This window comes from Sus scrofa, chromosome 6 (genome assembly GCF_054392235.1).
Source record: "Sus scrofa isolate SSC_HxYL_T2T_F1_AM1 chromosome 6, Sscrofa_HxYL_maternal_Yorkshire_Landrace_v2.0, whole genome shotgun sequence".
NCBI lineage: Eukaryota > Metazoa > Chordata > Mammalia > Artiodactyla > Suidae > Sus > Sus scrofa.
Genome location: NC_139388.1, coordinates 83,195,051 through 83,216,776, shown reverse-complemented (window position 1 = coordinate 83,216,776; position 21,726 = coordinate 83,195,051). Strand labels below are relative to the sequence as shown.

Sequence of the window (21,726 nt, the reverse complement as noted above, 5' to 3'; positions counted from 1 at the left end):
CATTCTCCTTCTTTTTGAGAGTGAATGAGATCATACTCAGTTTTGCAGTTTGCTTTTTCTCTTTGCTGTGTTCACATTACATGTGTATTAAAGCTTTGTTTAGCCAATTGACTATCGATAAAAGGTTGTTTTCATTCTTTTGTTATTAAAATAATGCTGCAATTTATAATGTATATTTGTCATATTCACATGTGTATTCACATAGGAAGATTTTCTAGAAGTAGCATTGCTCAGTCAATGGGTGTGAGCACTTTTAATCTTGATCAGCATTGCCTAATCGTTCTCCATAAAGGAGTCTGTCCTTTGCCAACAGAATGTGTTATCAAACTTTTTGACAAGTTTCATTAAAAAAATGGATGTCATTTTATGACATAATGCCATTTGCAGCAACATGGATGGAACTAGAGAATCTCATCCTGAGTGAAATGAGCCAGAAAGACAAAGACAAATACCATATGATATCACTTATAACTGGAATCTAATATCCAGCACAAATGAACATCTCAGAAAAGAAAATCATGGACTTGGAGAAGAGACTTGTGGCTGCCTGATGGGAGGGGGAGGGAGTGGGAGGGATCGGGAGCTTGGGCTTTTCAGACACAACTTAGAATAGATTTACAAGGAGATCCTGCTGAATAGCATTGAGAACTTTGTCTAGATACTCATGTTGCAACAGAACAAAGGGTGGGGAAAAATGTAATTGTAATGTATACATGTAAGGATAACCTGACCCCCTTGCTGTACAGTGGGAAAAAAAAAATAGATGTCATTTTAAATGTATATGGGTAGCAAATCCATGATCATTCTTTGGTTTGAAAATCATGAAAAGAATATGAGGGTGTTGACAATCTTGAAATTCTAACACTATGTTTATAGAGTGTAATTTTTCTTTTTCTTTTTTGCTTTTTAGGGCTGCATCTGCAGCACATGGAGGTTCCCAGGCTAGGGGTCCAATCAGAGTTGTAGCCGCCAGCCTATGCCATAGCCACAGCAATGCAGCATCCAAGCCTCATCTGGGACCTACACCACAACTCACAGCAATGCCAGATCCTTAACCCTCTGAGCGAGGCCAGGGATGACCTCATGGTTCGTAGTAGGATTCTTTTCCGCTGTGCCACGACGGGAATTCCACAGAGTGTTAATTTTTCTTTGACTTCTAGTATAATCTAGGAATGGGGTAGGAAAATGTCGTAGATAGCCAGCTGCTTTAATAGAGAGATTTTACTTTTGTGGAGCAATTTACAGCTTTTAGACGCATGCAGTTTACCTACATTGATTTTGGCCCATAGGTGCATTACTATATTTTCAATTTAAAGTGTAACTTGTAGGAGACAGCTGAATGAACTTTGGGGGTTGATAGTTTTGGATAAAATTTTGGGTATCTTTAGAAAGGAGATCACTATAGAGGTCAGAAAACAGTTTGAAATCTGCTCTATAGCTGTGTTTTGAGTATTAAATAGTATGATGTTTGTAAAATTTTTTGTCACAGTAACACAAGATAGGTACTCAATAGCTGTCGCAGTAATTATTAGTTTATAAAAATGTTTTTATATGTGATGATGGCAGATTAAGGACCTGCTTTGGAGATATAACCTGACCTCTTGGAGGTAACAGCCCTGCGGCTGGTAAATTCCTCTCTAGCATTCATTAGCGGTGTGATTTTGGGCACACCCCCTAACCTCTCTGGCCTTAGTCTTCTCATCTGTAAAGTGGAAGAATAAAAGCGAAGACTCAAGTTTTGCCCTGAGGCTTAAATGTGTAAAACTCCTAAGAGCTTACTAGATGTCAATCACCAATTCTCTTTCTTCTCAATCCAATAGCGGTGACAGAGAACCATCCATCAAACAACACAATTACCCCAGAAAATGAGAAAGCCTGAGATGGGGGCAATGCGTGCGATGCAATTATGGCCATGTGCCGCGCCCCACTCAGCTTTCCAAAACCGTCCCCCACTCGCTTGGGCGGAAACCCAACCCCAGCACGGGCAGCTGAAGCCCACAGATGACCCTGGTAACACCGCCTTCAGGACTGCTCTGCCCCGCCCACTTCCGGTTCCGACGGCGCGTCATCGCCAGGCGACCCAATGCTGGTTTCCGGGAAGGACCGCGGAGGGGGTGCGGTTCCGGGTGGAGGCGGGTGGTGGCGGCAGGCGGCAGGCGGCAGGCGGCGGGTGACGGTCGCGGAGCCAGCCCTCCGCGGCGTCCCCGTCTGCACCCAGGGCTCGGCTCAGCCATGGAGAGCGGGGGGCGGCCCTCTCTAGGCCAGTTCATCCTCCTAGGCACCAGCTCTGTCGTCACCGCCGTCCTGTACTCCGTGTACCGGCAGAAGGCCCAGGTCGCCCAAGAGCTCAAGGTCAGTGCTGGAGCCCTCCTGGCCTCAGCCGGTCCTCTTGCCCAGGGTAATGGTGAGCCCCTAATTCGCCATGGGCCACACCACCCTCGGAAACGATCCAAGAGAGGAAACAGGCTCTGAGAGGTTATCTACCCGGCCAGTAGACGGAGGAGCTGGGATCAGAATTCGGGTCTGGTGATAACTGCTTCGCTGCCCGTCTCAAATTCTTCTCCTTACTCAGATTGAATCCTGACAGCGTTACTTTATTCGACAAGTCTTTATTGAACACCTGCCATGCTCCAGGCACTGAGATTAGCGAGTGGATTAGAGCAGAGAGAAGTCCCTGCCTTCTTGGAGATTACATTCTAGTCCATCCAGATAGACAGTAAACAAGTCAGTCAGGTGGTGTATCACATGGGGATAAATTATGCGGGAAAGAGAGAAAGTGGAATGCTGGAGAAAGGGAGGTTTGCTATTTTAAAGAGGGTGACCTTTGAGCAGGGCCCAGGAGAATCTGAGAGGGGTGGTGCAGATGTCCGGGGAAGAGCGGTTCACAGAGGAAACAGCATGGGCAGAAGCCCTAGGCTTTACCCATTTATATAACCATTCAGCTCCTTGTTTCTACAGACTCTTCCTTTTTATATTATAGCCATTTAAAAAATACCATTTACTTTCCCCGAGCTGCACTTTACAACTTGCACGACAAGTCCATCTTGTTTTAGTCTTTCTTCACAGTGATATCTTGAAGTAGATAAAATGACATCTTCGGATTGCAAATCAAGAAGCTGAAGCGCTGAGGAAAGGCCTATACAGCTAGTTAGCTTGGAACTTAAACTTAGGTCTTTGGATTCTGAGTGTAGGTTTTTTTTTTTTTGTCTGGTTGACCCCTTTGCTCTATTGTGAAAGAGCAGCTCATGAGAGATGAACCTCATTAGGTCAGAGGCAGGATCTTATTTATCCTTCTTTCTTTCTAGGTTCTAAGCCAATGCTTGGCAAATTGTAGATGCTTGATAAATATGTGTGGATTTATTTTGACTGAGATTTCATAATACAACAGGGCTTGATTTGACATTGATTTGAAAGACAGGTTCCTAAACATGGCTAGTTTTATCATCATCAGATTGTTTTCATATACAACCTTAGAAACAAGCTAAGAAACAAGTGTGTGAAATCCTTGTTGCAAAGAGTTTTGGAATCCGCCTGGAATGAACCTAGTTACCAAGGAACTGAATTAGTGGTGTGAATGACAGCCTGGTGAGCTGCCCTCTTGTTTGCTTAATAAGTTAATCTTGAAGTGATTGGCTCTGAGTGTAACTGATACTTCACTTTGAGATTCTGAATCAGAAATCAACTTGGCGAGTTTGCTTGTGGTGCAGCGGGTTAAAGATCTGGCCTTGTTACTGCAGCAGCCTGGGTCACTGCTGTGGTGCAGGTTTGATTCTTGGCCTGGGAACGTCCACATGCCACAGGTGCAGCAAAAAAAAAAAAAAAAAAAAGAAAAGAAAAAAGGCAAGTTGGCATCAGGTTGGCTGGAGGTGGCTGCCAGATTTCGGCTTCTATGTGCTGGTGTTGAATTGAAACTCAGAAACAATAAAGGAGAAAAATACAACTTTATTGCTTTGCCAGGCAAAGGAGGGTCAAAGGCTAATGCTGTAAAGTCTGTGCCCATTAGAATTGCAAGGAGTTTTATAGTAAAAAGGAGAAAAACAGGTTTTCAGATAGGAATCAGAATTGGGACAAACGTGCATTTTTTCTCTGGAGGAATCTTAGTCATGAAAGCTGGAGTTAGGAGATCTCCGTGTGAGCATGATGATGGTCTTCTGGTTATTGCCCAGAATAACAGTAGTTGCAAAAAGGGCATATTGATCAGCGATGAGAGCAAACTAGGAAAGTTCTTGAAAAATACCATGTGCTAACAATCTTTAACCCACAGGCAATTATGCTCAGGCGCCTAATCTTTAGCTTACAGGTGATTGTGTTTAGGGTGCAATTAAATCAGAAGGACAAGGAAGGACTCTAAGCTATTGAGTTTTAAAATTTTCATTTCTAAAAGAAGCATGAGGAATATAACTTTTCTCTTAAGTGTATAAGTTGCCTATATTATTACGTGTATTCTTTGAGAGGGAACCAGGATCCTGCCCAAGGCTGTACTATTGCTGCTTGACTGTTCCTCCCTTGTCTTTGCATCCCCTTCCTTCCCTGATCAGCAACTGTCTGCACCTGCCCCTTGGAACTCAGGGAAGGTCATGGTGGCTGATGTCCATTTCATAAGAACAAGAAATGGGGGACGCAAATAAGCTTTTGCGCCCAGGAGCCCCACAGGGCTGTGCTTGGTTTCAGAGGTGGCGTCCTTTAAAACAGTGAACGCTCCAGGACCTATCTTTGGATGACCTTCAGAGCTTTGCCAGTTTGTTCCTCAATGAGGATGAAATGAGGATGCTCTTTCCTAGAAGAGCAGTTGGGATCCCTGATATTGTAGATTCTATTTTCTTGATTATATTATAAAACTTGCAGAGTAGGATTTGTATCTTATCCTTTTGCGTCTCTCCTAGTGATGGGAATGCAGATACATTGCCTGCCTATGGTGTGCCAGCTCCTGGTAGTGAGTCTTTCACATCTTAAGTTTCATTTAATCCCGTCAACTTAAAAAAAAAAACAAAAAACAAAACCACAACCTAAAAGTTGAGAGTTAAGTTTTATGTGGGGCAAAATCAGGACTGAAGCCATGCTGGGGAGGCAGCATCTCAGATAACCCTGAGAAAGCTGCTCCTGAGACGTTGAGTGGGGAGTATATCATTGAGTATGTAGTCTTTGGAACAAAGGGCAGGTCGTAGGAACAAAAGATCACTGCCAATAACAGAAAACCGACTATCTCAAGTTAAGGAATTTAGCTCTTGCCTGTGGGAAGATGCAAAGGTCTGGGCTCACTGAAGTCATTCCTTTGATAGGCATCTCAGCTCTTTGAGGCCAGTAGCCTGTGTTTTCCCAGCCCCAGTTTCCCAGTGAGTTTCAGGGCTCACTGTTAGGAGTGGCTGCAGTCTGGTGGCTGCTAGAGGGCAGGTATGCTTTGATTCCTCCCTGAGTTCCCTTGGCTCATCGGCAGCTGGCACTCATTTTACAGAAATTTTTTGCTGGTCTCTTGAAGGTTACTAGTCATGAGGCCCAAAACATCAGTCACCATGTAGGCTTTGAGTGCTTTTCTAGATAGGAAGAGATGCCAGAATTGGGCTCATAAAATCTTCTCTAAAAACATCTAACTATCTGAAGACCTGTTCTGCCAGTTTCCCCAGAGTGCTTCACTCTTGATCCCCACCCTGAGCTCTGCCCAGGGGTGTTGTGAGCTGCAGGGGCTCATGATTCAGTCTGCCTAGAGGCAGATGGCAGGTATTGGCAAGTGCCAGTTTCCAGTTCACGAGCTCCATAAAAATCCTATGAGATTGTTTTCCCCACCTTTTACAGATTTTGAAATGGGACTTAGGTAAATTAAGTTTCCCAGGTCCCAGTAGATGCACCGAAGCTTGTTTCAGTCCCAGGTCTTTGGACTGAATCCCTCCTCTTCCTTTTAGAACATTTTAATCAGCTCTCCTACGGGTGGGTGCTTTACTCGCTCTCTGACTTTGGGCAAATCACTTCACCTTCCTGAGCCTTAGTTTCCTTATCTGTAATTGGGGATGGTAGTGTCTGTCTAGCATTAAATGAAATTATGCATTTAAAGTGCTTCGCAGGGTGCCTGGAGCATAGTAGAGCTAAGTGCTTCATTTATTCATCAGATACATAGTGCTTGCTGTGTGTCAGGCACTATCCTGGGCACTAGGGGAGAGCTGTGAACATGACAGACGGGGTCCTAGCCGTCCTAGGTTGAGTAGTTCAGTGGAGGGAGAGACAGGTAGGTAATAAGTGAGTAAATAAACTGTTTAAGTGTTGGCTGTTATTATGTGCCATTATTTTTATTATCTTCACAGTGTAGGTGGTTAATAAATTGTTATTGACCTTGCTCCTCTCATTTACTCTGTAGCAGTGGCTTAAACTTAGAGTGACCTTAATATATATCCAGTACTTCCCCACCTCTTTAGAGGTTACTTGTCTGGCATCCTTTTTTTTTTTTTTTTAATTTTTTTTTTGTCTTTTGTCTTTTTTAGGGCCGCACTTGCGGCATATGGAGGTTCCCAGGCTAGGGGTCTAATCGGAGCTGCTGCTGCCGGCCTACACCAGGGCCACAGCAACGCCAGATCCAAGACATGCCTGCGATCTACACCACAGCTCACGGCAATGTCAGATCCTTAACCCACTGAGCAAGGCCAGGGATTGAACCCGCAACCTCATGGTTCCTAGTTGGATTCATTTCCTCTGCGCCACGATGGGAACTCCTTGTCTGGCATCCTTAAAGCCTGTTGATGGGAACACCCTGAAAGCAGGAACTGTCCTTTGTTCATCTCTGAATCCCTAGCACCCAGTTCAGTGCCTGGCACAGAGATGCTCAGGAAATGTTAAGTGATTTTATTAATTTTCTCCTATTTTTTTTTTTTTTTTTTTTTTGTCTTTTTGCTATTTCTTTGGGCTGCTTCCACGGCATATGGAGGTTCCCAGGATAGGGGTCGAATCGGAGCTGTAGCTGCCGGCCCACACCACAGCCACAGCAACGCAGGATCCGAGCCGCGTCTGCAACCTACACCACAGCTCACGGCAACGCCGGATCGTTAAGTTAACCCACTGAGCAAGGGCAGGGACCGAACCCGCAACCTCATGGTTCCTAGTTGGATTCGTTAACCACTGTGCCACGACGGGAACTCCTCTCCTACTTTTGATGCGGCAGTAACAGGCTTGGTTGGATCCCAAGCAGCAGGTTGGAAACTGAATCGGAAGGAATGGGAGAACTACGGGTTGTCAGCGGAAGGTAGTAGTGCAAGTAACTGCTCACCTGATCATGAGAAGGAAGAAAGACAAACTTGAAAAGTAGAAGAATTGTGTTGGCCCCAGGTCATCACAGAGCCTCGCCCTGTAATGCCAAGGCAGCCCTTTATTATGTTGTCTGATCCAGATGGTGAACTAATAAGGGCACCATGATAGTAATACCATTGCCGGTGCCCCTCCCATGTACTGGGCACTAGTTTAGATGGTTTTCCACATAAGCCCTTTGGATGCATGATTGTGTGTTGTTAGGAAGAGATCCAATTACATTTGGTCTATGGTATGCAAATATATTAGTGCCTTTTATATTTTCATACTAAAGAGTTGAAATGAAAAGGAGTGTATGTTCCATTAACTGGAAGAGTGCCCTTGGCACCCCCATTCTGCAGATGGCAGAGTTGAGGTGCTGCCCCAGACCTGTTGCTATGGTAAACCTTCTGGGACAGAGCTTTGGAACCTGATTATCTGTAGGCTTTCTTGCCCGATTTCCTTATTCTCGCAACCTGAAAAACGTAAATAGTCTTTTTCTTTTTCCATTTGTTTGATTGAGCCTGTCAGTATTCAACAGCCAGTTCAATCTGTTGTTTCCACTTAGGGAGCTAAAAGAATCCACTTGGGTGAAGACCTAAAGAGTATTCTTTCAGAAGCTCCAGGAAAATGTGTGCCTTATGCTGTTATCGAAGGTATGTTTATTTACTGGTAAAAGGAAAAGTAACTCCCTGTTTTAAATGTTTGCTGAAGATCTTGGCTGACGTCAAGGGCCATTTGTATTCTTGGGGCGGTGCTTCAGAACTTGGACTTTGGGATCAGAAAGGCCTGGGTTACAGCTGTGTGATCCTGGGGCAATTACCCAGCCTTCTCAAACCTCCGTTGCCCCATCTCTAAAAGGTACGTTAAAACGTTGTTGTAAAACTGAAATGACGCTGTCCATGTAAACGGCTGAGCAGGGTCCCCCCACAGCATCACTTACAGGGATACCATCTTCATCATTTGATTAATTAAACTAACTCAAACCAAAACCAAAATTTAAATTACTTTAAAGGAAAGGGCAGGACAGTTCTTCAGAAATAAAATCATTTGTTTCCATTTAGGAGCTGTTCGATCTGTTAAAGAAACACTTAACAGCCAGTTTGTAGAAAATTGCAAGGGGGTGATTCAGCGGCTGACGCTTCAGGAGCACAAGATGGTGTGGAATCGGACAACCCACCTTTGGTGCGTATCCCTGTTCCACACCCCGGACCGCAAAGGTTCCTACGCGCCATCCTGGCCCCATATCCACATCTTAAGGCTTTTCCTGAGACAGGGAGGAGCGCAGTCTCCTGCTGCTGCTGCTATTCTTGTGCATGGTCTGGGGACCTCTTCCATTGCAGTCACCTAGGCATCTTTTCCAAATACAGATTTCTGGGCTCCATTCCAGACCTAGAATCTCCAGGCTAGGGGGCCCAGAGTCTAGATATAAACAGTAAGGTTTGAGAAGCCCTCATTTATGGCATGGATTCATGATTTCAGTATCTGTTAGGATAATTTCTTGCTATTACATAGAGCACCATTTTTCCAGTTGATCCTAGTGGGGTTTAGTTTTGGATTTTTATTTTAATTTTTATTGTGGTAAGAACATTTAACCAGAGATCTGCCTTTGTAAATCGATTTTTAAGTGGGATAGTGCAGTGCCCTTAACTACAGGCACGAGGTTGTACAGCAGATTTCGAACCTGTTCATCTTGCAGAACTGAAATGTTATCCCCAGTGAATCCCAACTCCCCCTTTTCTTCTTCCCCCAGCTCCTGGGAACCTTCCTTTTACTCTGTTTCTAAGGGTTTGGCTACTTTAGACACCTCACGTAAGTGGAATTGTGCAGTGTCACGACTGGAGTAGCTCGCTTAACATAATGTCTTCCAGGTTCATCCATGTTGTTGCGTGTGGCAGGATTTCCTTTTCTTTTTTAAGGCTGAATGGTATTCCCTTATATATACACCACATTTTCTTTATTCATCCACAGACATTTAGGTTGTTTATTTCTTGGCTATTTTGAATAATATCGCAGTGAACATAGTCCAGATATTTCTTCCAGATCCTAACTTCAGTTCTTTTTTTAAAATTTTTCAAATTTTTATTATTTTATTTTATTTTATTTTTGTCTCTTGTCTTTTTAGGGCCACACCTGAGGCATATGTAGGTTCCCAGGCTAGGGGTAGAATTGGAGCCACAGCTGCCAGCCTACACCACAGCCACAGCAACACTGGATCCTTAACCCACTGAGTGAAGCCAGGGATCGCCCCATGATTCCTAGTCAGATTCGTTTCCGCTGTGCCACAATGGGAACTACAAATTTTTCAAATTAAAAAAAAAAATTAACTTATTTTTTTACAGCAGCCCCCATGACATATGGAAGTTCCTGAGGTCAGCGATTGAATCTGAGCTGCAGTTGCAAACTATGCTGCAACTGCAGCAACATTGGATCCTTAACCCACTGCACCTGGGAGTCAAACCCACACCTCTGCATCAACCCAAGCTGCTGCAGTTGAGTTCTTAACCCACTGCACCATAGTGGGAGCACCATATATACACACACACTCTGAAGTGGGGTTTCTGGGTCATCTGGTATTTTTAATTTTTTTTCCCTTTAGAATTATTTTATTAAATCTTAAATGTATGGTAGCTTCCTAGACTCTACACACATGCTAAAGCTTTTTAAAGGAATAATGTTACATCTTATTATACCATGATGTTATCTAATGGTTTTTGAAAACTTTGAGAAAAATGATGAAAAATGTTTCACATGTCATCTAAAACTTTGAAATTCAACCTTAGCAAAGAAGGGATGCTTCTACCCTCTTATAAAGATCACTAGAAAGAAAAGCTAAGATCACTAGAAAGAAAAGCTAAGAAACTCTCAGAACCTTTTTTTTTAATAGTCTTCCCTCCACAGTAAGGTATCCTTCCACGATCCAGTCCATCCACAGAATGGCTCGCTGCACGTGCTCTGGTCTCTCCTGCATACATGACTGAAAGAAGACTTTCCTAAACACTGCTCTCTCCATAACCTGAAGCTGTTCTTTATCTCTGGGCCCTCAGCCTCTGCTGTTTATACAGTGAAGCTTATGACACATAGGAAGAAGCCCAGTATTGTCTCTCCATAACCCCACCTCCACCCCTGCCTCTTGGACCCTAGTTTCTTCCATTAAAGATCCCCCCATGTTCCTGCTACCACCAGTTTTTCTAGTCCTCAGTAAAGAGTACTTAGAAGGTTTCTGTTTGTAATTTCCGGAGTCATTGTCATTTCCACTTCCATAATTTCTTCCTCCATAGTTGTTGTATCCACCCCTGGAGCCCCCATCCTGGTTGCCATGTCCAGGTCACATGGTAGTTCTATTTTTTTTTTTTTTTTTTTTTTGCTTTTTAGGGCCACACTTGTGGCATATGGAAGTTCCCAGGCTAGGGGTTAAATCGGAGCTGAAGCTGCCAGCCTACACCACAGCCACAGCAACGCCAGATCTAAGTCTTGTCTGTGACCTACACCACAGCTCATAGCAATGCTGGATCCTTAACCCACTGAGTGAAGCCAGGGATCGAACCCATATCCTCATGGATACTAGTCGGGCTGCTTATTGCTGAGCCACAGCAGGAACTACCAAGAGTTGTATTTTTAGGTTTTGAGGAATTTATTTAGGATAAATTCATCTGTCTTAAGGGGCAAAGGGAAATAAACAGTAGAGGTGATCTGTGAGGCACTTGTTGCCCACTGTGATTGCCTGAGAGCCTGAAAATTGAGCTCCCTTCTTCTGAGGCACGGAATAATTTGATTTCTGTTGTACTCTTCCACTTGCCTCAGACTGCATCCTGTCCTCCCGGCCTTTGGGTGATCACCACCCCTGCCTGGGTGTTAGTTAGCCATCTGCAGTCGTTTTTTTTTTTTTTTGGCTGCCCGAGGCATATAGAGTTCCCAATCCAGGGATCAGATCCGAGCCACAGTTGTGACCTACGCCATAGCTGCAGCAATGTCCGATCCTTAACCCACTGTCCCAGGCTGGGATCTAGCCTGCGTCGCAGAGACGTGGCTGGTCCTTTTGGGCCACAGCAGGAACTTCCTTTGTTTTATCCCGAGTTCTCTTATTCTTACAGGAATGACTGTTCCAAGATCATTCACCAAAGGACCAACACGGTGCCCTTTGACCTGGTGCCGCACGAGGACGGCGTGGACGTGGCTGTGCGGGTGCTGAAGCCCCTGGACTCGCTGGATCTGGGCCTGGAGACCGTGTATGAGAAGTTCCACCCCTCCATCCAGTCCTTCACGGACGTGATCGGCCACTACATCAGCGGGGAGCGGCCCAAAGGCATCCAGGAGACGGAGGAGATGCTGAAGGTGGGGGCCACCCTCACGGGGGTGGGCGAGCTGGTCCTGGACAACAACGCCGTCCGCCTGCAGCCCCCCAAGCAGGGCATGCAGTACTATCTGAGCAGCCAGGACTTCGACAGCCTGCTGCAGAGGCAGGAGTCGAGCGTCAGGCTCTGGAAGGTCCTGATGCTGGTGTTTGGCTTTGCCACGTGCGCCACCCTCTTCTTCATCCTCCGGAAGCAGTATCTGCAGCGGCAGGAGCGACTGCGCCTCAAGCAGCTGGAGGAGGAGTTCCGCGAGCACGAGGCGCGTCTGCTGAGCGGCGCGCAGCCCGAGGACCGGGAGAGCCTCAAGAGCGCCTGCGTCGTGTGCCTGAGCAACTTCCGCTCTTGCGTCTTCCTGGAGTGCGGGCACGTATGCTCTTGCGCCGAGTGCTACCGCGCCCTGCCGGAGCCCAAGAGGTGCCCCATCTGCCGCCAGGCGATCACCCGCGTGATCCCCCTGTACAACAGCTAAGGGCCTTGAAGCCCCGCGGGGACGCCTGGAAGGGTCCCTCCCCCACCCCCCAGACCTTTAGCCGCGGGCGCGGCGGAGGGCAGCCGGCACCTCACAGCCTCGCCGCAGAAGGCTGCCTTTCCTGCCTGCTCGGGACCTTTTCCAGCCTCGAAGCACAGGCTCAGCCCCCCTTGGGGCAGGTGGGGGTGCGTGTGGCTGAGATCACCACATCGCTCAAGTGCCAAAGCCGGGCGCCTCCAGCTCTTTTCTTCTGGTGTCTTCTCGTCCTTTCCGGGGAAGTGTCAACATTCCCGTGGACTTGAGCCTTGAGTGACTCGGCCAGGGGCAGGCAGAGCTGTCTTGCGGAGCTGCCCCCATGGTGACTGTCACAGGCTTCCTCCTCCTTGCTTACACCCCGGGGAAAAGTTGTCGGGCTGGACACCCCACTCCAGTCCCCTTCCCCTCCCCTGCCTGCCCCCTAAGCGTGTGCGCGCGTGTGCCAGGAAGCAGGAAGTGAAGTCCTGCGTCTGCCCTCCGCCTGCGGGGCGAGCTCTGGTCAGCAGGATGGAGCGGTCCTTTGCAGGGGCACGTGGCACGATGCTCGTTCAGCCATCCCCTGTGGCGGCGAAGAGGGGCAGCTTAGCTGCGGCCCTCCTGGCGTCTCCACGGACCTGGAGGGAGGGCCTTCAGGGACCGTGTCCTGCGCTGACCTGGAACAACCGTGGCCTGAGGGCGGCTGGCTCTGGTTTTCCCAGCCTGAGATGAGCCTCGCCCCCAAAGGAAGCAATAAGGTCGCTGTTGTCCTGCCTCGTGGCTTTCCCAGCTTCTCCCCCAGGCTCGCACCAAGGAAAAGTCGCAGCCAGCATCCGGATGCTGGAGCCTTTTCCAGACTCTCCCCACCCACGTCCGCGGGCGTAATCACATTGCTCTTCTCCCATTATCCGTCACCCCTCACCCGTCCAGCTGGCGATGGTCAGTGTAGAGAAGTGGGGCGCCTCACCGCTTCCGAGTAGTCCGAAGTCGGGCTCGGCACTCTCTTCTCTCCCTTCCCCCGCTTTGAATACCTGTGCCCCGTTCTCCTTTGTGCTGGGACAGTGGGATTGCTCTCAGGGGGCTGACGCCCGTTCTGTGCAGTGTTCAGAGTGACAGCACAAATGAAACACGTTATAACCAAGTGTTAGCCTGTTGCTTTGAACAAGAGGTCAATGGCTTTGCTGGGATGGGATTGAATCCTTTTGTGGTGTGATGAACAGGGGCCCCAGAGGCCTCTGTGTGTGTCCTTTCTCGGCTACAAGGTGGTTTGGGGTGCAGCTTCGTGATGCTGGAGCAGGAGGGTGGGGTGGGGAGTCCCTGGCCAGCCTGAGAGGGGGCCACCCTGGAGTCGTGCCCATAGGCCACGCCCGATCTCGCTACCAGTTGCCTTTGAAGGAAGCAGTCCGTGGGGACATCCTGAACACAGGCAGTGAGCTTTCACCTGTTGAGAGGATGGGAAGGGCGTGGGGTGTCGGGGACTTGAGGGAGGACACTCATGTATGTACTGGATGCGCTTTCAGACTTTAGTTTCAAAGTGGGTTGATCTCACAAAACCCTGCAGCCTCTCCCGGCGGCCTCTCATCCTAGAGACCAGGGAGCACATGTGGGGGTGGGGGGGTGGGGTGTTCACTGGGTCAAGGGCACAGTGTTGGGAAGGAGGGTGGTGACCGTCCACATTTAAACTCCAAACTTTCAAACTCCTGACCCTCCTGCTCCCCCGTGGTTTCCCTCAGCGCTCAGAGGAACACCCCACAAGGGGCGGTGGGGGAGGCCACACTGGAGGAGCAGGCCCTTTTCCTGTGCACTTTGTAAGAGGGTCCAGGGTTTAGAGAATGAATGAACTGCCTGCGGGTGGCTGGATGGTGGTAATGTGCTCATCTGTGAGAGTTCAGCCCTTGGCATAGATTTCATGAGTAAATCTCATCAAGTGATTGAAAAGCAGGGGAGGCAGCCTGCTTTTACTCCAGCCTGACTCAAAGCCCAGTCAGATGGGATTCTTCTGTCTTGAGTTTTCCTCCAAACGGAGTTGAGTGACTTGTTGTGGGAGACACAGGAGCAGCACACTCCCTGTCTCAGGAGGTGGCGGCAGGTTGGGATCATAGACACACATACCCAGATTCTGCATCTGAGGTCCACACCCGGTCCCAGCCTGGCTGGACTGAGACAGCCCCACACTTTCCATCACCTGTAGGACTTCCCACCATTCATTTAGGGAGCCTGATCGCCAGCAGGGTTGAAGGGGCTTAAACTCATCTGTAGGACTGAGGCTGGCGGTGGGGGTGACAGGGAGACAAGGAATTGACTGTGGGATTGTGAATTTCCACTCAACCCTTATGCTCAGCACTTTAATCCCAGGCAGACAGCATTAGGCAGGGATCATCTTGAATTATTGCTCCTGGTGTTTGCAGATCTGTGCTGGGCACTTGGTAGGCGTGAATGCTCATGGTCCTACATCGTGTCCCCCCACTTTGCAAATGAGAACATCGAGGCCCAGCAAGGTTATACTTTGCCTGCCACCACGCATCACGAGCCAGCAATGGTAGGCTCTACAGGTATCAGGTATGTTTCTAAGATTTAGGACAAACCAGTAGCGGAGACTATTACCCTTTTTTTTTTTACAGCTTATGTGATTTGCTCAAGGCTATCAGAGTCTGACTATAAAGCCCTTTGCCTTTAATCACATTGAACTTGCAAGGCTAAGAAGGAAAGTGTCCATGAGACAACTGAATACTAGACACAGCGTTCTTGAACCTGTCGACCCCTTGCCGATCACCGAGCACCCCTGCTTTTATGGACTGCCGGTTGAGGCTTTGAGATTCCCTAGCTTATTGTGGTGGAGCAGGAGCCAGAAGGCTGGTCTTTGGAATCCTAATTAATTCAGAATCATGATGGGAAAATTCAAAAAGCAAACAACAACCTAACAAACTCGGCCGTTCCCTGCCATCCTTCATGACCTCGGTCCTAGGCTGGGTGTGGGTAGGTCCGATGTAGGTGATCCAAGGGCCTTGGGGTGCTCAGAGGAAAAGCCTGTCAAGATTGGTATCAATGGTGGGCATTTCTTCGTCTCAGACACATTTGCTTAATGTGTATTCTGTGCCCGGGGATACAGAGGAGAACATGATGCAGTCCCTGCCCTCAAATGGCTCCGAGTTGTGTTGTATTGAGTCCTAACTGAAAATGAATATGCCCTGTGATGGACAAGATCGGGTTCAGGGTGGTGTGGCCGGATACACGAATAAGCCCTAGGATGGACGGGCGTCTGGGCTGTCGAAGTGTCTGTGGTTCTCAGAATATTGTAGCTGGGAGGGCCTTTGGGACGGGCCTGCTGAGAGCAGACTCCCTGCCCATTCAAATTAAAGCAACCAAGGGCAGGATAGCATTGTTGAAGGGGAACCCTACAGAGCCTAGAATGATCTATTTATAATACCAATCCAATCACATCCCTCCTCTGCTTACAGCCCTCTCCCAGGCTCCCTGTCACCTCCAGGTTTAAGCCCTGGCTGCTCCTAGGCACATGAAGGCCGGTGACCCAGCCCCTGGCTGCCTCTCCAAGCCTCTCCACAACCCTCTTGGTCTCACACTTGTGGCTCCAGCCACACTGGGTGTTGAGCATCCCTAAACCTGCCTCCTAGCCTTTGTTACCACTGAATCCCGCCTCTAGAATTCTGGTCCTTGCTCACCTTTTTTTATTTTATTTATTTTATTTATTTATTTTTGTCTTTTTGCTATTTCTTTGGGCCACTTCCGCGGCATATGGAGGTTCCCAGGCTAGGGGTCGAATTGGAGCTGTAGCCACCGGCCTACGCCAGAGCCACAGCAACGCGGGATCTGAGCCACGTCTGTTACCTACACCACAGCTCACGGCAGCGCCGGATCGTTAACCCACTGAGCAAGGGCAGGGACCGAATCCGCAACCGCGTTGTTCCTAGTTGGATTCGTTAACCACTGCGCCACGACGGGAACTCCCTTGCTCACCTTTTAAAACTCAGGTTAGGGGAGTTCCTGTCGTGGTGCCGTGGAAATGAATCCAACTAATATCCATGAGGATGAGAGTTTGATCCCTGGCATTGTTTGCTGAGTTAAGGATCCGGTGTTGCTGTGAGCTGTGGTGTAGGTTGCAGACATGGCTCGGATCCTCTGTGGCTGTGGCTGTGGCTGTGGCCGGCAGCTCTAGCTGTGATTTGACCCCCTAGCCTGGGAACCTCCATATGCTGTGTGTATGGCCCTAAAAAGCAAAAAAAAAAAAAAAAGAAATCAAAGTCCAGAGAGGTCAAGTACCTTGTTCAAGTACATAAGAAATACATGATTTATGCCCAGGCAGTCTGAGCCTGAGCTCTTAACCACTAAGAATGAATGCACAAACTGGCAAATCAGACAGTGCATGTGGGGCCAGCAACCTGGGAAGACTGCCTGTGGGAGCTGGTTTTGGAGCCAGAGATGAAGGCCATGGCTTGGTTGTAAGGAGAGAGGGAGGGGCCTCTCTGAGGGCCTGGCACCAGATGGATTGTGTAAGAGAAATATCACGGCCCATGACCTGCCCAGAGCTTTGAGGGCTCCACACAGGACAGCTGAGGGAACATTGTTGCCTGGTGGTAAATGGACTGGACTGGGAGCCCAAAGGCTGGCTTTCTCTCGGATCCTGGGGCTGTGTGATCTTAATGGAGTGGTCTCACCTCTCTGGGCTTGGGTTTATTGTAAAAGGAGCAGGCTGGATCAGAAGCTTGCCCAGGTGCCATCGGGCCCTGCCATTCTGCATGGTCTGTGACACAGTGAGTGGCTGAGGGAGCCGGAGAGCGGTTTTGAAGCCCGTCTCAGGGCTGCTGTCTGAGACATGGGCTGAGGACTCGTGTCAGGCCCGCTGCTGCCGCAGCCTCAGGACCCCATTCCCAGAAAGCCGGGGAGAGCAGCACATTTTCTCTCTAATTAGATAGCGTTCACTTATCAATTTTGAATGAGATAAGTTTCCATGTACCATGTCCCGAATTGCTCCCCGGAGCGCTCATTAGTCACTTCCCCTGCAGCTGCTGCCTTATTGTTTTTCAGATGCCAGCCTAGGGACCTGGCATTTCCCTTCCCTAAGAATGGGGCACGTGAGGCCGAGCCAGGGACGCTGGCACTGGTCAGAGGGGCTGCCCAGGCCTGGGGGAGGGCCCTCCGCTCTCGACCTTGACCCCCTGCCCCTGCCAGAGCTATTGCCTCATATTAGGGACCTCCAGTCCAGATGCCTCTAGGATGACGCTGGAGGCCACAGCTGAACTCAACAAGCATTTATTAAGCACCTAGTGCACCAGGCACTTTGTATCTGTAACACGAATGGTTTCTAGGCCAGGGGGGGTACATATGAGGTCATATTCATGTTAATGTCCAAATTGCCATAACGTCATGCCTCCCTGCCCCCCCACCGCTCTTCCCTGGTATTTAAGGTGCTTGGTAGGATGGGGCTTCATTCCTGCTGGCAGTAACCTGGCTCACAGTGTTCATTTCCTCCTGCCCTTTCCCACCCTGTGTGCTGGAATCCTGATACTGCAGTCTCCAAAATGACCTCCAGGTGGCGCCATGCTCCTATGGTTGAGGCCGGCTAGCGGCCTTGCAGGAGAAACTGAGGTGGCGCTGCCAGGATGGGTGCAATTTTCTCTTTCCTGAGGGATGGAGAACAGGCCTGAGAGCAGAGCCTGAGAAGGACTCTGGTCCCAGGTCCAGCTGGTCACAGACTTGAAAGGGGAGAGGCAGGAATGTTCTCTGTAGTTCCTTCCTTTCTCTGCCCAGCACACCAGGAAGCCCAGTGCAGATGTGAAAGTTTGAGAAGCCCAGAAAATTCAGGGGGGGGAACATCCCACATTTCTCCCCCTATAATTTTCCAGGCATTCACATCTTTAAATATACTAACCATGATTTCTTTCAACAAAAATGAGACATGCATAATGCATCACATATTCTTAAAATACCCAGATGACTTCACACTGGTAAAAGATGCTTAAAAAAATTGTATGGCATAGATTTTGAGTTTCTCCCCAGAAGCTTCCTCTCAGTGGAGAAACCCTGCTTCTCCAAGCCTGGCCTGCTCCCCTTGCTGTCCTCTCATCCGCCCTGTCTTTGCCTTCTGTGTCAGGGTCCTCTGTCCCCCTCTATCTACTGCCTGCAGGAGATAGAACTGCAGCACCTTAACTTGGCAGTTCTGCCTCTTGTCTGCCCTGTTTGCCTCTGGTCTTTGAGTGTAAGAGTTTCTTCCCCTCTGAGGCTCTTTTAGCCTCTCTGCTTCTGTCGGATTCTCTCTGCCTCTCCTCCGGTCTTCCGCACCTTCTCCCCCCAGACCAGTCTCTCTTCTGTATCCTCTGCTCAGCATAGGGGCTGGCAGGGCAGGGTGGGGAGGGCCTCTGCGACCATGCAGTGGCTCCTTCTCAAGCTTCTTCTTTTTTTTTGGTCTTTTTAGGGCTGCACCCATGGCATATGGAGGTTCCCAGGCTAGGGAGCAAATCAGAGCTGCAGCTGCTGGTCTAGGCCACAGCCAGAGCAATGTGGGATCCGAGCCACATCTGCAACCTACACTACAGCTCACAGCAACACTGGATCCTTAACCCACTGAGCGAGACCTGGGATCGAACTTGACTCCTCATGGATACTAGTTGTGTTGGTTACCAGTGAGCCACGAAGGGAACTCTGCTCCTCCAGCTTCTACACTTCCTGTCACCCAGGAGTTTCCTTTCCAAGAAAGAGAAAGCCCTTCTCTCCACGCTTGCAGGCCTGGGGGGCTTTGGGCTATGGGCCCCACTGCATGGAGCTGTCCCCCTGCTCTGATCCTAGTGTCCCAGTCAGCACCTCAGCCAATCCTCACAATCTCCCTTGAGGTTTTGCCCCCACTTTACAGCTGAGAGGAATCCTGGCTCGGAGAGTGAAGGGACTGCCTGGAGGTCATGCAAGTAAGAAGGGGTGGAGCTGGAATTGAACTTGAGTCTTCTGTTTACCCTCACTTCACTTGTGTGGCACCAGGTCCAGTGGACAGAGCTCTGAGCTGGTTGTTGGGAGACCTGGGGTCTCAGTCCTGGCCCTGTTTCCAGTCGGGCAGCTCATCTTCCTCATTTGGAACCAGTTCTCTCCACTGTGCAATGGGAAGTCACTTCTCTGCCCTGCCAGCCTTGCAGGTTATCACAGACATCAAGGGATATTGCAGCCGTGGGATGGGAAGTGCTTAAATAATATTGAGTGGGGACCCAAGGGCCCAGAGCCACGCACAGTCCCCTTGCTGGGAACCTGGGCTCTGAAGTCAATGGCCGCATCTTTCCGCCCCAGGTTGAGCCTCTGCAGGTCTGACCCCCAGTTTGGGGGAGAGCCATGGTGAAGGCCTCTGGGTTAAAGGTGTAAAAACGCTCTGTTGTCACAGGATACTGGTGGGGAGTGTCATTTAAAGGATCCATTCCAGAGTTCCCATCGTGGCCTAGTGGTTAAAGAATCTGACTAGGAACCATGAAGTTGCGGGTTCGATCCCTGGCCTTGCTCAGTGGGTTAACGATCCGGCATTGCTGTGAGCTGTGGTGTAGGTTGCAGATGCGGCTCAGATCTCACATTGCTGTGGCTGTGGCTGTGGCCGGTGGCTACAGCTCCAATTCGACCCCTAGCCTAGGAACCTCCATATGCTGCGGGTGCGGCCCTTGAAAATTAAAAAAAAATATAAAGGATCCAGTCCTGCATTTTTTTTTTTTTTTTAAATCTGAAGGGCCTTTGGGGTTCAGAGCTGCCGTGGAAATCGTATACACACTTTTTGCATCTGGAAAATAGAATGCAGCATCTCTTTCACTGGATTCCCAGAGGGGACCTCGGCCTGCCAGAAGTTTGCACTGTAATCTACACACCCTCAGTCAGAGGGGAGGACCAGGTGCAGAGACTAGAATAAGGCTTGTTCCAGGTGGCCTGATGCCTGGGTGTCCTCAGGGAGGCAGTGTCACTCAACGGTTGAGAGCTTGGCCTGGCGTCAGACCAGCCACCTCCTTGGGTTGTGCAGCTTAGGGCTCATCACTGAGCTTCTCTGGCCTCAGAGCCCAGATGGCAGAAGATGTGACAACCACAGCCACCTTCAGAGGTTATCAAGGGTTGATATGGATCCAGTGATTGGTGTGATCCTGGGCTTGGGAAGCTCTATTTTTTTGTGTGTCGGGGGGGGAGAGCAGGTTTTTGGGCCGTACCTGTGGTATATGGAAGTTCCCAGGCCAGGGGTTGAATTGGAGCTGTAGCCTCTGGCCTATGCCATAGCCACAGCCATGCCAGATCTGAGCCTCATCTGAGACCTACACCACAGCTTGAGACAACTCAGGATCCATAACCCACTGAGCGAGGCCAGGGATCGAGCCTGCGTCCTCATGGATACCAGTCAGATTCGTTTCTGCTGGGCCGCGACGGGAACTCTAGGTAGGAAGCTCTTAATAGAGACTGAGGGGTAATGGTTTGCGATCCGAGGGCTGTTATCCCCTTTCTGAACTCAGTGGGGTCAGGTCTTCCTTAGTTCCCTTAGGAATCTAGGTTTATTCAGCTCTTTGGTGAGATCACGGGCTCTTTCGTCAGGGACTCGGGAGCCTGGACAGGAGAAACCCAACAAGCAGGGTGAGGGATCCAGAACCCAGGCTCTGGACCCAGAAAATGGTCCCCAACCTCCCGAGCCTCCACCACTGGTCCACGAAGCTAGCGTCACGCCTGTTTTTGTCTGCACCCTGGGGACGTGCGGACATAGCCACGGCACCAGGCCTGTCTACAGTCCTCTCCTCCTTGCCCAGGCCTGAGAGGGTGGTTGTTTTCCAGGTGGGACACGGAGCCCCAGTGCCTCCCCCCCGCTCATTCTGGCTCAGGGGCTATAGGCAGAGCTGGTTTCTCAGTTGCCAGGATCCCCTCCCTCCATCCTGTGTGAGGATGTGCAGTGACAGGAGGGGGGCCCAGTCGGGACACCAGTGACTCCCACCACACCATGTCCTGGTGAGATCAGGGGCCTCAGCTCCTCACAGTTTCTTTATTTTTTAAGGGCGACACCTGCAGCATATGGAAGTTGCCAGGCTAGGGGTCAAATTGGCGCTGCAGCCGCTGGCCTACACCACAGCCGCAGCAACATTAGATCTGAGCCGCATCTGTGACTTAATCACAGCTTATGGCGATACTGGATCCTTAACCCACTGAGTGGGGCTAGGGATCAAACCCAAATCCTCATGGTTATGGCTCCAGTTTGTTACTGCTAAACCACAGTGGGAACTCCCACTGTGGAGTTTTGCTGTGGTTTCTTTAGTTTTGCTGGGACCCTTGCTTTGTGAGTTGTTGGTATGATAAAATCTTAAAAAAATTTACCCTCTGATCTTTTCATTTTATTTTAAAGGAACTCCCCGGACTTCATCTTTGGAAAAAGCCCTTTTCTTTTGTGACTGATCGTGTGTGTGGCCGAGCTCCCCCAGGATACAGTGTGCGGTGAGATGCAGGGCTGTGAGACCCGGAGCCCAGACCTGGGTCCAGCCCTCCTGCCCTGTCTGGGCCCCACTTCCCCACCTGTGATGGGAGGAGGCAGGGCTAGATGAACTCCAGGGCTGGTTTCACAGAGCCTTCTAGAACTCTGAGCCTGCTTTGGAGACCCAGAGCCCCCCATACTCCCTGGAG

At 49.4% G+C, this 21,726-nt stretch overlaps 1 protein-coding gene across 1 annotated transcript; it reads left to right on the top strand.

Moving 5' to 3' along the window:
- Positions 1–2,107: 2,107 nt before the first annotated feature.
- MUL1 (mitochondrial E3 ubiquitin protein ligase 1) lies at positions 2,108–13,243 on the top strand. The gene is made up of 4 exons (XM_003356176.6): positions 2,108–2,352; positions 7,835–7,922; positions 8,331–8,451; positions 11,361–13,243. The coding sequence occupies exons 1-4, from the start codon at positions 2,233–2,235 to the stop codon at positions 12,088–12,090; spliced, it is 1,059 nt and encodes a 352-aa protein (XP_003356224.3). The 5' UTR covers positions 2,108–2,232; the 3' UTR covers positions 12,091–13,243.
- The last annotated feature ends 8,483 nt before the right edge of the window (positions 13,244–21,726 follow it).